The following is an 18,710-nucleotide window of genomic DNA, read 5'->3' on the forward strand; positions in this document are numbered from 1 at the left end:
CTAAATTTTGAAAGTTTGAAATAAAAAAGAAAATATATACCAACATATCTTATGATATTTTCCTATTTTTTAAGGCTATTAAAAAAAGATTGTATTTAACTACATGTTCTTAAAAATATATGCTACAACAAATATAGTTGAAACTTACACATCAATAATAACTTTTTTGATTATACTTTTCATTTAATAAAAAAGTTGATATTGATATCGATATGTATAAAATATAAAATACAAATATATATAAAAAGTAAATATATGTAATACACTATATAATATGAGTAATCTATATAGTTATATAAAGCTTTAAAATGATAATGTCATCATTATGCTAATTACACTTTAATTTTCATAATGATGATGTCATAATTATATATTAATTTAATTATAAAAATAATACAAAATCTTTTATAAAAGGAAATACTAATCTCTCCTAAATTGTAATTTTAATTTTCTAAAAATTCTAAAAGACATTTATTATTACTAATTATTATTATTATTAAAAAAATATAAACACCCAACTTTGAGCGAACTTTATTATTATTATTTACTTTTAATATAATAATTATAATTATAATTATTATTTTATTAATATTCAAATATGAATTCTTTTTACGAAATTAATTACGTTACATATGTATGCGAAAATACATGTCTTTATATATTTATAAAAACAACGACAAGTTTTTTAGTCAAATGGGTCATTAAAAAAATGACTTTAGCATTTCGATCACTTAATACTTAAAACATGTCATTAAATTGTTTCGTTTAAACAAAACCGTGATTTCACGGGTCATTTCACTAATATAATTAATAAATATGGACCAGCAAATTCTAAAAACATATATTCCGTACTTTGTTTAGGATAATGGAGATCAAGACATTATTGTACTTGACATTTATGCCTACGTATGTTTCCTTATAAATATGGGTTAGTATTAATAATGATAATGGATAATGGATTTTTTAACGAGTGCCCTATACCACGTGATAAAAAACAATTAGCCAAATTCTTTCATGTATAACAGTATTCGTAATTAATATGAATACACATATAGAAAATATAGAGAGTTTATTAAATGCTTAATCTATATATATATATATATATATATATATATATATATATATATATATATATATATATATATATATATATATATATATATATATATAGAGAGAGAGGCAGGATCAATGGGGAAGTAACCAATCGGGGGGAAGCAAATTTTTTTTTTTTTTAGTTTTTTTTGAATTTTTTTTTTTCCGGCATCAAGATCACACGAAAATATGAACATTTAGAAGAGACACTTCGTGATGAATGTTATTATTTAGGCGGAAAAACGATCGACAAAAATAACATTCAAGATAATATTGTTCGTGAAGAATATGAACGTTTTTTTTTTTTTCATGTTTTGTGAAGTCAAATTTAGCCCGATTTAGAGTTTAGGGTTTAGGGTTTGGTGTTTTGGGTTTATTCCATAAACCCAAAACACCAAACCCTAAACCCTAAACCCTAAACTCTAAACCGTTCGTGTTAAAAACTCAATCTAAATCCTAAATCTAAACCCTAAATCTAAACCCTAAACCCTAAATTTCTAAACCCTAATATCTAAACCCTATAAACCCTAATATCTAAACCCTAATATCTAAACCCCAATAGCTAAAACCTCAAAATACGCTCGAAAAACACGATAATTGTTATATATTACTTCTTCGAGCGTTTTCCCGCCAAAATAAAAATATTTATCACAAAGTGTCTCTATTAAATGTTCATATTTTCATCTCATCTATAATATCGTGAACAAAGTTTTTTCAAAAAACGAAAAAAAAAAAAAGTTTTTGTTTCCCCCCGCTTCCCCCCGAATGGTTACTTCCCTCTTGATCCTACCACTATATATATATATATATATATATATATATATATATATATATATATATATATATATATATATATAAATTGAGTCCTGAAAAATTAAATAGGCCTTAATAAATATTGTTAACTCCATCAGAATTACCCTTCATTTATATTATTTACCGCCAGTAAAAAAAATTCATCATTAACTCCATTGCATTTACCCTTCTTTTTTAACCCAACTTATAATTTATAACCATTTAACCACTTAACAAAAATGATAAAAGTTAATTTCCTAATAATAAATCCAAAATAATAATGTCTTTTGTACTTCCAACTTTTTTTCAAAAAACAACAAATGATAGTAAAAGGTAAATAATGGTTAAAAGATTAACTAAGTTAACCCTAAGGTGCATAATTCAAACCTAATAATTAGTATATTTTACATGTAAGTCTGACATATTATATATATATATATATATATATATATATATATATATATATATATATATATATATATATATATATATATGTATATATATGTATATATATATACGAACGTTTATATTTATATTATTACATAATTTAATGACAAAACCTTTTGATTTCACTTAATGATATACTCTATTGGTTAATATAAGTTTACTTCATTCATTTGTCCTTCAATTTTCTTGAATTAATTATAAACTATAAAAATCTATATTTATTGAAAGATCACCTATTTATTAATTGCAAACGTACGTCTATATGTTTTCTCATCATTCAATAATAGAACCTTTTTATTGAATAATACGGAGTAGTATAAAAAGGGTACATCATCCATCATATAATCCACATTTTAAACACCTTCCTTAATATTGATTCATTTTCCCAATGCTTGAAATGCTTCCAGAGATATATGAGAGATATGTCCCATGAATTATGGTAATTGTTGAAAGAACATCGCCAAGTATGTTAAATATTATTTTTTGCCAGTTTGGTTTGTAATTTTTTTTCGAGTTACGATTTACTATTTAATTCTAATTTACATGGATGTGAATTAACGTAGGTGAATGATATTACATGTTGCAGCTGATTTGGTAAGATTACATTTTAAGTTGCATAATTTGGTTTTGTTGTTGATGCAGTTGAGCAACTTTTTGATGATATTGACATATAGAAAAATGGCACGAGATGTGGTTTAAATGTTTAATATGTGTGATTGTATGGTGTAGTATGGCATCGAAATATATGTAATCATGTCGGGGCACATGTTATGTTAAGATTGTTTAAAGTGCTTTCATGGTCAAATCGAGGTATTATCATTTTATATGTAAAAATTAATCTATACAAACTTACTGATAGATAAATCTCTTTATATTGATCATGTTGATTAATGTTACTTAATTTTATTGTGACATTATTTTTTCATGTACAAATATTTTTTAATTTTCTACACATATGGTTTGTACTCAGCATGTGTCAAGTAGGAGATCACGAATTTACCTTAAGAATGGATATAGAAAATGAGGAATGGAGTGGGGCAGTGGGCTAACAACTTCATTTCACCACAATTATTAAAGGTAGAGATGTCTACTTATAATAATAATTTGGTAAAACAAGTCTACATATTTCAAACATTCACTTATATGGAGTAATTAGGAAAGTACAACATTTATCTATTTCATACCACACAAGACAACAAAATACAGAGACGTTGAGCGTGACTACTGAAAATAGCCTAATCCGGCTGGTATGGTTGAAAGATATATTGAAACGCTAAGCTATATAGACTTAACGAGTAGGATCAATCTTAATCAACACTAATGTATAATTGAATTTAGATAGTTTTAATGAAAGAATTTATTTTATTTTTTTAAATCATACGACAAAAAATAAATTCTTTTTTTTTGTTTTTTTTTGCTTACTAACAAAAAAGAATTTATTTTTTGTCGTATGATTTCTCAATAATAATTAAAAAAATAGTACGTACTTAATTTCTTTATATTCATCAAGTTAATAAACTCATCAAGTTATTTCATTATGTTCATCTCAATTACAAGAATCGGTATATCATTATTGATTGAATGTTATTATATTGTGATGTAAGTATACCTAACAAACGTAAAAGATAAAAGCATTTATGTAATAATGTGACCATGTTTAAATTGTTCATCTTAAATCTAGATATTTTAAACTTAATTCTATAACTAATCAAACTATTCACTTTCTCACAAATTTATTGTCACGCTTTTACATCAAACTAAAAAGTTGTTTTTAGTTTCATCTGCTATATGTAGTTATTTGAAACATTTATTTCAAATAGGAATATTATTATAACAAATTATACATATGGAACAAACATATGCTATAACACGAGACTCAAATGTACAATTATTTCGCAAACACGCATCCAAAAAAATTCTACTTAGGCACATGGAGAATAAGACCAACATTATTGAATGTTTCCTATAGTATGCCCTAAGGACACACGTTAGTCATTCCCGAATAGTAATTTATATAAAAATTATTAGGAGATATAACATGTAAAATAACAACATACACAATCCCGCATGTATGGGGTATGGGGGAGGTGAGACGTAGACAATCCTTCCTCTATCCTAGAATAAAGAGAAATCATTTCTCCACCCTGAGTGAAACACTCACAAGAGTAGGGAAAGTCATCCATCCCTCTATTCGACGGGTAAAGAGATTGCTTCCAGGAGGACCTCCGGCCCAAAAGGTAGGAGAAAATAAAATAAAACAAAAACAAATAAGAATAGAAATAAATAAAGAAAATACTTTAAATAAAATGAAATAGATAAATAAATACAGAGAATAAAATAAATACATACATGATAAAAAGTAATAAAAAGGAGACGCCATGAAAATGGTAGAATAAAATTTCCATGGGTTTTAAATCAAGCCTGGAGTTCAATTTAGCCACTAAGTGGCAGTCAAGTCTCCAATAAATCGACGCCTGCTGTTACCTCATTTAATAGGGCCGTAAAAAAAATAAGTAACAAAATAATGTATATATATACATATATATACATGTATATAGATACATGTATATAGATACATGTATATAGATACATGTATATATATGTGTATATAGATACATGTATATAGATACATGTATATATATATATGTGTATATAGATACATGTATATATATATGTGTATATATATGTATCTATCTATGTACGTATATATATATGTATATATGTATATGTGTATATATATATATATATATATATATATATATATATATATATATATATATATATGGAAAACGTACCTTAGACTGCAGTGCGGAGCTCAAGACATAATACTACACTAAAAGAACAATAAACATATATGACCGCGTACCTACAACCAGAAATACACCTAGACGTACACGTCAACAAACATAAACCTACATACATACATACATACATACATACATACATACATACATACATACATACATACATACGAACCTACATACCTAAATCCATGCCTAATCAATACATAAAACATACATACATGAAACATACATTCGTAAATACATCCATACACACATTCACGCACACATACATATACATTAAAATACCTTCATCCATAAACATACAGAAAACATAGAAACAAACATAAGTATACATCCACGCATAAGCACCCATAAAACAACCAAAACATACATACCCAAGATCAACCATACCAAAGCATGCATGCACCATACCCTACACATTAGGCATGCGTACATACATACACATACCTCCATACAAACACAATCAAACATGCACACATACACATACCCAATATCATACAAGAGGAAACATACATACATACACATTCATACGTAGATCACTATAAAATAAGACACATGCACACATTCACCCATACCCACAAGCACACCTACCTCCAAACACATATACCTACTAAAGCCTACTCATCTATTCTAATACTAGCCCTCCACGCATTCCTATCAGAAGTCATGTCCTCGATCAATAAAAGCTCCTTCAAGTCGAGCTTTATTCTATCCTCTCACCTACGTGTAGGTCTACCCCTTCTCTTTACACCATCAACTGTAAGTACCTCGACTCTCCTAACAGGTGCAGTAAGAGGTCGCCTCCTCACATTTCCAAACCATCGAAGCCGTTCTTCTCTTAGCTTGTCAATGATGTTTCTAACTTTCAGGTTTTCCCTAAAAACACTATTTGGAATCATATCCAACATCGTTTTACCGCATGTCTACCTAAGCATTCTCATCTCTGCCACCTCCATCCTTCTCTCTTGTGCCTTCGTCATTGGCCAACACTTTAATGAGGAATACAACTAAATACATTTCATCAAACAAAAACATCATTTATAGTAACCGATTTCTCGTCAAGTGATCATTAAAAGTCCATTTTCAAAGTTTCAAGTTCATAAATTGCATAAGATCAGGGCCGGCCCTAGGGTAGGGCCAAAGGGGCGATCGCACCCGGGCATCACATTTTAAGGGGCATCAAATCTGGAGTTCTGAGTTTTTTTAAGTGGAGTTGTGTTTTTTTTTTAAGTTCAGAGGAGAAATTTCATGGAGGAAGGGAGAGGAAAAAGGAAAAGTCAAAAGTTGGAAAGAGAAAAAATTGTAAACTTTTTTTTCTTTTGTCAGATGTGTTAATTTTATTAAAATTCAATATATCGTACAATATATATAACGTATTGTACAATCACGTATGGATTTTGAAATTCTAGTTTAACAATAGAGGTTATAATAACGTGAACTCATAAAATAAGTTTACTTATTTCTTAATATAATACTCCATAGTACTACTTGACTTTTATATTTTCTTTAATTTAATTATTTCTACAAGAAACAAAAGTCCTTTTTTAAAAGTCCTATTTTATTGGTGTATCACAAACAAATTTTGGTATAGTATATAAATGAATTCTTTTAAGATGTCAATTTTTGAGAAAATGTTTTAAAATAAAAATGTAAAGTTGATTGTCTTTTTTGAAAGTAGAAAATTATTTTGAAACAAACGAAAAATAGAATTATAGACACATATTTTGGGATAGATCAAGTGATAATCTAATAATTTAGACACATGTTACATTAATTTGATATTTTTCTTTTATAATCTAAACGCATTAATTAAATCACGTATGAAAAAGAAAAAGACACTATAAAATTTTTATCTAGTCACCACTTTTATCGTAGTTTATATCTTCAAATTGTCACACTAAATTTATTTAAAAAAAATTAACGTGAAAATGATTTATATAAGTTGATTAGCTTTCGAACACTTGTTTATAAATAAAGTAGGGGGCATTATTTGATCGATTCGCCCTGGGCAACAGAACACTCGGGACCGGCCCTGCATAAGATGATTCGGGAACTTAATACACACATATAATACGCCGTTTCATAGGTAATTACGCATACAATACTATCAAACACTTACAAACAACATTGCAACACTTTTAATGCATCAAAAATTCATAATTAAGTCTATCAAACCCTAACTAAAATTACAAAATCAATAATCATGTTAGTGAAGTTTTCCAAATCAACCTACACATCAAATTGAAACTAATGATGCTAGTAACACATTTAATACATGAACTTTAACATAACAACAACATTTAATCATCCAAAACTCAACATTAAACACACAATTTTCAATTTCAAGCTAGTTACACTAAAACAACAAGATCGAGCATACAAATCATATATTCATGTTAGACTAGAGCCATAGACACTAACTAACACTTTTATAAATCAAAAACATCAAGAACATAAAATCTAGTATTTTAGAAAGTTACCCAAATGAGATGAAGTTGGTATGGATTCGAAGAGGAAGATGCAAGGATTCCAAATATGTAATTTATTTTGAAGAACGCTTGCTAGATCGAAAATGGATGATGAATCTTTGATTTGGGTGTTGAGAGCATAAAGTGGAAGTATCAAAAAGAAAGGAGGTTGAATGAGTGGAGGAGGTGGAGGTTGACCATTTGACCTAGTCAAAACTTTGGTCACTTGGCAACTTTGGTCCCTCAAGTTTAAAGCGGGTGCGTGAATTATCTAAACGAAATATTTTAAAAACGCAAGTTAACGAGAGATGTTATAATTAAATAATGGACTTGAAATTAAGTAAACGGAAAGTAAACGGAAAAAGGCGGGTCATTACATTACCTACTCCTTAAAAGAAATTTTGTCCCGAAATTTAAGTAGATGTAGTTTTCGTTGTTTCTTCCTCGGGATCTTGCGTTGCCAACTCTACAAATAAGTGAGGATACTTCCTTTGAATTTGATCTTGTCTTTCCCAAGTAAACTCGGGTCCTCTTTTGGCGTTCCAACGGACTTTGACAATCGGGATTTTGCTTTGTTTTAGTGTTTTAACGGAGTGGTCCACAGTTTCAACCGGTTCTTCCACGAAATGAAGTTTGTCATCAATAGTAAGCTCCTAGAGAGGGATGACGAGTTCGGGTTCGGCAAAACACTTCTTCAAATTTGATACATGGAAAGTTGGATGAATGGAGGTCAATTGAGGCGAAAGATCTAAACAATAAGCAACGGTTCCAATACGCTCCAAGATTTCAAAAGGACCAATGTATCGCGGGTTTAGTTTTCCACGTTTCCCGAAACGGATTACACCTTTCCAAGGTGCGACTTTTAACATTACACGATCACCCACTTGGAACTCGAGATCCTTACGTCTAATGTCGGTATAGCTCTTTTGACAACTACGGGCCATCCTGAGCCTATCTCGGATTTGAATGATCTTCTCGGTTGTTTCATGAATGAGTTCGGGTCCGGTGATTTATTTGTCGCCTACTTCGACCCAACAAAGAGGTGAACGACATTTGCGACCATATAAAGCTTCGAAAGGTGCGGTGTTGATACTCGCGTGATAACTATTGTTGTAAGAGAATTCGACGAGAGGCAAGTGCTTTTCCCAAGCTTTTCTAAAATCGATAACGCAAGCTCGTAACATATCTTTCAAAGTTTGAATTATGCGTTCGCTTTGCCCGTCGGTTTGCGGATAGTATGCGGTGCTCATGTCTAATCGTGTTCCCAACGCTTCTTGTAAGGTACACCAAAATCTAGAAACAAAACGGCCATCTCGGTCAGAAATAATCGATAAGGGTACACCATAACGGGATACGATCTCTTTAATGTAAAGTTGTGCAAGTTTTTCCATTTTTTCGGTTTCCTTCATAGCTAGGAAGTAGGCGGATTTGGTGAGACGGTCAACAATAACCCAAATGGTATCATAACCGCCTATTGTCTTGGGTAGTTTGGTGATAAAGTCCATCGTTATTCTTTTGCACTTCCATTGCGGGATTTCGGGTTGTTGAAGTAATCCAGATGGTCTTTGATGTTTGGCTTTGACCTTGGAGCAAGTTAAACACTTTTCCACATAAGTAGCAACGTCTCTTTTAATGTTCGGCCACCAATATTGTTCTTTAAGATCGTGGTACATCTTGCCGGCCCCGAGATGAATCTAATACCTTGACTTATGGGCTTCATCTAGAATAAGGCTTCGCAAGTCCCCATAACTAGGCACCCAAATTCTTCCGGCAAAATATCGGAGTCCGGTCTCCTTAACTCAAATCGAGAGGTGAGGACGTTCAAGCGTTCGAGAGAGATGTTTTCATCCTTGAGAGCTTCATCTTGGGCGACACGAATTTGGTTATTGAGATTGGTGTGGATGGTGATGTTAAAGCTCGGACACGAAGAGGCACCACTCTTTCCTTTCGACTTAAGGCATCGGCTACTACATATGTCTTCCCGGGATGGTAACGAAGCTCACAATCGTAATCATTCAAAGTTTCAATCCACCGTCATTGTCTCATGTTTAGTTGCTTTTGATCGAAGATGTGTTGGAGGCTTTTGTGATCGGTGAAGATGGTACTTTTGGTTCCATTAAGGTAGTGCCTCCACATTTTGAGTGCAAAGACAACGGCTCTGAGTTCGAGATCATGTGTCGTGTAGTTTCGTTCGTGGATTTTCAATTGTCGGGAAGCATAAGCATTAACCTTATTTTGTTGCATCAATACGCCACCAAAACCATGTTTCGAGGCATCACAATATACAACAAAATCATCATTGCCTTCGGGAAGTGACAAGATAGGGGCGGTGGTTAACTTTTTCTTCAAGATTTGAAACGCGGACTCTTGTTCGGTTGACCAAATGAATTTCCTTCCTTTGTGAGTTAACGCGGTTAGAGGACGTGCGACCAAAGAGAAATTTTTGATGAACCTACGATAATACCCGGCGAGGCTTAAGAATTGTCGAATGTGAGTAGGAGTAGTAGGGGTTTCCCATTTGCTAATGGCATCAATTTTTGCGGGATCGACCTTAATACCTTGATCGCTTACAACGTGACCAAGAAATTGAAATTCCTTCAACCAAAATTCACACTTGGAGAATTTGGCATAGAGTCGTTCTTGTCGCAAGAGTTCAAGCACGAGTCAGAGGTGTTGTTCGTGTTCTTCTTCGCTTTTAGAATAGGCCAAGATATCATCGATGAATACAATAACGAACTTGTCGAGATACGGTTTGCACACGCTGTTTATAAGATCAATGAACACCGTCGGTGCATTAGTTAAACCAAAAGGCATGACAAGGAATTTGTAACTACCATAGCGAGTTCGGAAAGCGGTTTTGGAGACATCTTCCCCCTTAACCCTTAGTTGATGATAACCCGAGCAGAGATCGATTTTTGAATATACACAAGATCCTTGTAGTTGATCAAAGAGGTCATTGATGCGTGGAAGAGGATATCAGTTCTTAACCGTCAATTTGTTTAGTTCACGATAATCATGCACATTCGTAGGGATCCATATTTCTTTTTAACAAATAAAATCGGAGCGCCCCATGGTGAATGGCTAGGTTGGATAAAATCACGGTCAAGTAGTTCTTGAATTTGACTTTGTAATTCTTGCATTTCGGATGGAGCAAGTCTATACGGTGCACGTGCTACGGGTGCGGCTCCCGGAATAAGATCGATTTGGAATTCTACCGATCGATGAGGTGGAAGACCCGGTAATTCTTCGGGAAATACATCGAAAAATTCACTAACAATTGGCACATCATCGATATGCTTCTCATCGGTCTTGACTTTCTTAACGTGGGCTAGGATCACAAAACAACATTTACGAAGATATTTTTCAACTTTAAGGCACGAGACGAGGTTGAGTCCGGTGCAACTCTTATCGCCATAGACAATCAAGGGTTCACAATTCTCGGTAGGAATTTGAATCGCTTTAAGATCACAAAGGATGTGATATTTTGTTTTGGCTAACTAATCCATACCAATTATTACATCGAAGCTCCCTAGTTCTATAGGTATCAAGTCAATTTCAAACTCTTTACCCATTAAGTTTAACGTACACCTGATAATGCTAAAAACGAACATATATTTCATAGCATTATCCTTCAAGAAAGATAAGCTTTTAGTTGCAATTGTTCTAATTCCAAGTGATATTCGTTTAAATAATAAAAGGTGAAGACAAAAGACATAATCGAGGATTTGAAGACGCAAACGACCAAAAAGCTCAAAAGTACAAAGTACAATCCAAGTGGTTCAAATTATTGATGAGAAACGTCTAAAAATTACAAGAGTACAAGCCGCGGAACGCAAAGTACAAGATATTAAATTATACGAAAAGGCGTTCGAAAATCCGGAACCGAGACATGAACCAACTATCAACGTACGACTCAACGGAGCTAAAAATGCAAGTCAACTATGCACAAGAATATAATATAATATATAATTAATTATAAATATATTATATTATAAAATATTCAGCAGCCCACGTTTTGGAATTGTGTGATGAGCTGGAAACCAAAGCTCCGCGACTGCGGAGCTGTGAGGAACAAATCTATCGTAATCGAGGAGCACACCAGGACCCAGTTTCTCCTTTAAATAGCAACGTTTTAGGCCGAATTATGTACACCTTTTCTCTTCTCTTCTCTGTAAACATAATATATATTATAATTTTAATTTTAATTTTAATTTAAGTTTAATAATAATTGGGTTATTATAGCGAATGTTTTAAGATTTTGTAAGTCGAAACTCTGTCCGTGTAACACTACGCGATTAATAACCACTGTAAGCTATGTTCTTCCTTTTTAAATTAATGTCTCATATTTAAGTTATTATTATGCTTATTTGAGGGAAGTAATCGTGATGTTGGACTAAATATTAAGACGGGGTTATTGAACTTTGGACCATAATTAGGGTTTGAACAAAAGACTGACACTTGTGGAAATTGGACTATGGGCTATTAATGGGCTTTATATTAATTAAATGATATCTCGTTAATTTAATATAGAGATTTATAATTTGACGTGTTTATATATAACCACATACGCTTGACTGGGTACGGTGGGCGGGATATCTATAAATACTGATAATTGTTCATTTGACCGGACACGTGGATGGATTAATAGTCACTAGACTCATTAAAACAGGGGTGGATTACATTCAGGGGTAATTGGTGTAATTGTTAACAAAGTATTAAAACCTTGGATTACACACAGTCGATAACCTGGTGTATTCATTAAACAAAGTATTACGACCTTGTTGCAGTTTAAATCCCCAATTAGTTGGAATATTTGACTTCGGGTATAAGATTAATTTAGCGAAGACTCTCGCACTTTATAATTATGACCGATGGACTATTATGGACAAAACCAGATGGTCATATTAAATAATCCAGGACAAAGGACAATTAACACATTGTAATAAATTAAAATCAACACGTCAAACATCATGATTACGGAAGTTTAAATAAGCATAATTCATTTACTTTATATCTCATCGCACTTTTATTTATCGTACTTTAAATTATTGCACTTTTAATTATCGTACTTTTATTTTATCGCATTTTTATTTATCGTCATTTACTTTACGCTTTAAATTAAGTTATATTTAATATTTTGCATTAGGACTTAAAATCGATAAACCGGTCATTAAACGGTAAAAACCCCCTTTTATAATAATAATAATAATACTATATATATATATATATATATATATATATATATATATATATATATATATATATATATATATACAAATATAGTTAATAAAAATATAGTGTTAAACTCAGCAGATCCATGTGGAACGAACCGGACTTACTAAAAACTACACTACTCTACGATTAGGTACACTGCCTATAAGTGTTGTAGCAAGGTTTAGGTATATCCATTTAATAAATAAATAAATAACTTGTGTAAAATTGTAGCGTATTTAATAGTATTTCGTAGTAAACTACACCTCGCATACATCAACACCCCCGATAAAATTTATCGGCACTCAATAGTTTCCCGTTGGCCACTTCAATGGTGTAAGTAGTATCTAGTGGGAGTGGTGGAGTGCAAAAAGAATAAGTCAATGTCTTGGATACAAAGCTCTTATCGGCACCCGAATCGAATAAGCAAGTAACATAAGAGTTGTTGAGAAGAAACGTACCCGTGACTAGTTCATTGTCATATCGGGCATCCTTGGTGTTGATGTTGAAAGCTCGACCGTGTGCATAGGCTTTCTTCTTTGGGCATGCATTTATAAAATGTGATGACCCGGAAATTTCTGACCAAATTTAAACTTAATCTTTGTATGATTAACATTTCCGACACGATAAGCAAAGTCTATGAAGTTGAATCTCAAAATTTTGAACTATTCAATTACCCTTTGATTGTTCTCAACGATTCGTGAACAATTATATGTAAATAGATACATATACTATAACTTGAAAACGTAACAAAGTGTTGAGTATATGATACCGTGAATTAAAATTTATTGGTTTGATTACCTGATCGATATATTTAACTACGGAGATAAAAGATTATGCAAAACGATTGAATTAAAAGATATTTATTGAATCCCTTAAGGATTATAATATTATTACGAGTCTCTGTTGTGAGGTCCACGTTGATTTAAGAAATCATTCATTTTTAACGATATTCGAAATAAATATTAAAGTGTTTGTTTAAATAACGTAATTTGGACACATACAATAATAAGGAATATTAACTGTTGGAATTAGATATGAATAAACTTGAGATATGTATTTTAAAACGTGTTTATTAATATTGAAAATATATATTTAACAATACGATAAAATATAATATTAACTTGGTCATAAAACGAATTGTTATTATATATATATTAACAAATAACGAGAAGATGATTTATAGAAGTAAATGACCAAAACACTCAAAAGTATAAGTTATATCTTGAATGGTATAGTTTATGGACAATTTAAGACTATATTTTGACAAAGGTACGAGTCGCGAAACGTAATGTACAAGTTTTCTCAGCGTACGAAAGGACGTTCGAAAAATCGGAACCGGGACATAAGTCGAGTGATAATGTACGACTTATCGGAACAAAAAGTACAAGTCAACTATGCATGTGAATTTAATATGATATATAATTAATTATATAAATTAAATATATTAAATATATAATTAAATAATATGTCGGCAAGCAAGAAAACAAACGAAAGTGAGCTGTCCAGACTGGCCATGCGATCGCATGGCATTTTCACTGAAAGCCCATGCGATTGCATGGGCATCAGATTCAGCAAACATGTATAAAAGCTCGATCGTTTCTGTTTTTTTGATGCATTCCATCCATCTCTCTCTCACACTCTTATATTTATATTTATTATTATTATTATTATTATTATTATTATTATTAAGATTAATATTATTATTAATCTTATTATTATTATTATTATCAGTAGTATAATAATTATTAGTATTATACATAAAATACTACGACGAGGTTATGTCTAAACGATTTCAAAAATGGTTTACGAGCAAGCTAGAGCTAAGGAAATTATGGGTTATTGCCAAGGAGGTTATGGGTAATGTTCGGGGGTATATATATGAATCAAACCTAGTGTTTATCATCTCCGTTGCGTCTACGTACTTTTCTACAATATTGATACGTTGAAATCTACGATTATTTGATTTCCGAGTTTCGGTCACATTACGATGAACAACTTTATGTGCTGCTAAGGTGAGTTTCATAAGATCCCTTTTACTCTCTACATTTTTGGGCTGAGAATACATGCAAATGCTTTATTAACCGATATACAATATTTATATGTGTGAGTTTCATTTGCTCCCTTTTTAAATGCTTTTGCAATATATATTTTTAGGCTGAGAATACATACACTTTATTTTAAACACAATGGATACAAGTACATACTAAATTCTACACTGAGTTTGAACCGAAAATCCCTTAGCTTTGGTAACTAGTAACTGCCAGTTATAAGAACTGGTGGGCGCGAGTAGTAGTATATGGATCCATAGGGCTTGACATCCCCGTCTGTTCCAGGTATAGAAAGAAACTCTAGCGTGTATTATTAAGATGATTATACAAAGGGTACAAATTATATATACGTTAAAGTTTAGTTACCAGGGTGCTCAATTTTGTAGAATATTTTGATAAACGTTTCTGGATGAAACAACTGAAATCTTGTGATCCACTTTTATATACAGATTATGCGAAACACTAAAACTATGAACTCACCAACCTTTGTGTTGACACTTGTTAGCATGTTTATTCTCAGGTTCCCTAGAAGTCTTCCGCTGTTTGCTTATATGTGATACAAGCTATGTGCATGAAGTCTTACATGCTTTATTCAAGAAAACATTGCATTCACAAAACCATCATCATGTATCCATTTTGACTGTATTGTCAACGGAAGTATTATTGTAAACTATTATTTACGGTGATTGTCTATATGTAGAAATCATCAGATGTCGAAAACCTTAGAATTAAATATTCATTTATGGTATGCCTTTTCAAAAGAATGCAATGTTTACAAAACGTATCATATAGAGGTCAAATACCTCGCAATGAAATCAATGAATGACGTGTTCGTCCATATGAATTTGGAGCGATCGTCACAGTTGGTATCAGAGCTGGTATAACGCTGTCCATGTGTGGCGGGTTAGTCGTAAAGGAGGTTCTCACAGTGTTACCTGTGTCGAAGCATTGGCTCTTACTCCTTGCGATCCCTTACGAGGGTTGGCAGTAGCCGAGAGGCAGGCCCTAAAATCAGTATCTGAGGTACACTCAGTGGTCACCAGGCGGTTAGCTGGGAAGGCACTGGGTGGGACGGTGGTTGTCCCCAACTGTCTCACAGTTGGTATCAGAGCGTTGGTCCTAGCGAACCAGGTCTTGCATGAGTGTGTCTAACTGATAGTTGTTAGGATGCATTAGTAAGTCTGGACTTCGACCGTGTCTGCATGTCAAAAGTTTTGCTTATCATTTTTTGTCGGAAATTAACTGCTTATCATTCCTAGTCTAGACACGTTTTACTACATTGATTGCATGAATAGCGTATAGACAAAATTCATATCTTAGCGTATCTGTTACTGTAAACTTTTCCTGACATCTTCCGAAAATTTCTCCGTGATTTATGGAATTTGGTATTATATATACATATGTAAATTATGTATTGAAGAATACCAAACTACATTCTATAATCTAATTCATATAAAAAAAAATCATCTCCCTAATTATACAAGATGGATCCCGTATCTAGTTCAAATTCCTTAAACTCTGACAGCTATTCCGATATGGATATTCACCTGAATTCTGAAGACAGTGTAACCGGAATGGATCAACCAATTAGCCATCATCTATTCTGGATGAATTGGGGATGGGTTCGTAGCCTACTTAATTATTGGAGACAAGAAGAAGGCGATCCCTTCCATCCACCACATTGCCCTCTTGGCGAAGAACCTGAAGCACTTACCGGCAAACCTGTTCGTAATACCATTTTCTCTCTCATCTCCAGAATATCTCGTCATGATCATATACTCTCTCAAATTCTGGATCTTATTCATCCGCTCGTCCGAACCGCCAATCATCCCGGTGTAGTAGAAGAAGTCAACGAGCTTCGCGCTCGGGTAGTGGCTTTGGAGAATATGGTGCAAAGGTTACAAGCACTAGTAGAATCTCTGGCATCAACAGTACCACCGACAACAACACCAACAGTACCATTACCACCACCAACAACATCCGCACCGCAAGCCTCAACATCACAATATGTACCTTGAACATCAACGTCATACGCATTGTAGTTACCAAGAAATACCAGCAACAATAACCGATGAAGTATTAACTTATTTCCCCTGAAGAAATTTTGTGTATATTTAATATATATGAATTTTGAAATCAAAATAAATCTTTTCGTACTAAGCTATTACGTGTGAATCTTAACTGGTAGGTCTACTCGGTTAGTTCATATTACTAATATGCAATGATGTACATCCTTCGTTAACAACTTAACCATTGTTAACTACAATCTCTGTTTCAACTTAATGAATTCCATTTCATAATAAACCAAGTGTATTATTCAATTACATAATTGATTTTACATTTTCATTTTTGAAGTACTCGAAACTTTCTAGAAAACATCATCTGTGCCTTGTAAGGTTCACAAAGATTCCACAAGCATCAACATCCTTCACCGAGAAATAAGAATAAATAATGGAGTATCGATTACATTAGCGAAATACTTCGCAAAGATTATGTAATCTTTAATGTTTTAGAGATTAATCATTTCTAAGTCAAGTCGAAAATCAAATGAGTTTAATATGATATTAACTCATTAAATCTGTATTAGATTTTTTTTTTTTAAAAAATATACATACATATATTTTCATAAAGACGGTAATAAAAAAAAAAAATTCTTTTGTACAAAGTATTAATTGTGAAATCTTTAACGGGTAGGTACTACTCGAGAAATATTTAAGTTCACAATTAATATGTTACACTGTACATTCTTCAATTTTGATTCAAAAATCATTAACTATACTCACTATCTTCACAATGATACACAATCATTTCATACAAATTCAATCACATATTCTGATATCGACGATCAGAATCCAAGCCATAACTCTGAATCGGTGACATCATTCTTAGATCTCTACATCTTTCAAAGCTATACTTTGACTTCAAAACTATGCAAGATCCTTTAGCATTGTTTTACCGAAAATAACCTTGCAATTCCTTTTCAAAGTATCCAGTATTATCAACCATTCAACCAGTCAACGACGACCTTTCAGACTTGTAATTTTGGCATATACGTTTTCGTTACTGGGGAACCTTTCATGTTCCACCACATTAGCAGTAAATTTACCAACAACTTCATTGATCTTTGACCTTCCGAAAAATCCTTATACTCATTGAAACCGTATCATGTACTCATCCACATCTTGTAACGGCAATTGCCATACCAACTATCGGGAATTAGCAATCAGTATTTTGAAATCTTGTAGCACGTCTACGCCAACAGTTATATGTGTACATATAACGTCTACCTCCTGGACTTACATACTTCGAATGTGAAGTTTCCAAAAAAAAAAACACCCCAAACTACGAAACTAGTTCTCCGAATTTTGGAAAAATGTTGATGAAGCAGCAAAAACTGTAAACGACCTTAACAGTCAAAAGTTTGATGATAAAGAATAGTATGGTGGTAAAGCTGAGAAAAAGAGAAAGTTTGGAACTGGAAAACGGATTGAGCAAAGTATGAAAGAGGTTGTGGATAAATCACAAGGACGAAACCTGTCTTCAAAGAATCCAAATGATTCAGTATCTGCTAAAGCCATTAACGAATACCTTGCTTCTGAATCTAAACCCTTGCGGACAATATTCTTCATCATCCTCTGATATTAGAAATTCTAAGATATCATCGTATCTTTCATTATAAATATCCTCCATATTTCTGGAGATAATTTCATAATCATTCTTATCGAAAATCAATTTTCTCTTTACGATATCTGTGTTACACCATAAAAGAAACTATTTTAGTTTCTAAATTCTGAAACTTTCAAGTTTAAAATATAAATGTTTTGAAGTAATGTTGGGAATTGAAG

At 32.3% G+C, this 18,710-nt stretch overlaps 1 protein-coding gene across 1 annotated transcript in view; it reads right to left on the bottom strand.

Moving 5' to 3' along the window:
- Positions 1-7,081: 7,081 nt before the first annotated feature.
- The window catches only part of LOC139887942 (uncharacterized), a 35,260-nt gene continuing 23,631 nt past the window's right edge, over positions 7,082-18,710 (bottom strand). The window contains exon 3 of the mRNA XM_071870987.1: positions 7,082-7,167. Within this exon, the coding sequence (XP_071727088.1) occupies positions 7,082-7,167 (86 nt within the window). The remainder of the gene's footprint in view (positions 7,168-18,710) is intronic.

Source organism: Rutidosis leptorrhynchoides, chromosome 2 (assembly GCF_046630445.1).
Source record: "Rutidosis leptorrhynchoides isolate AG116_Rl617_1_P2 chromosome 2, CSIRO_AGI_Rlap_v1, whole genome shotgun sequence".
Taxonomy (NCBI): domain Eukaryota; kingdom Viridiplantae; phylum Streptophyta; class Magnoliopsida; order Asterales; family Asteraceae; genus Rutidosis; species Rutidosis leptorrhynchoides.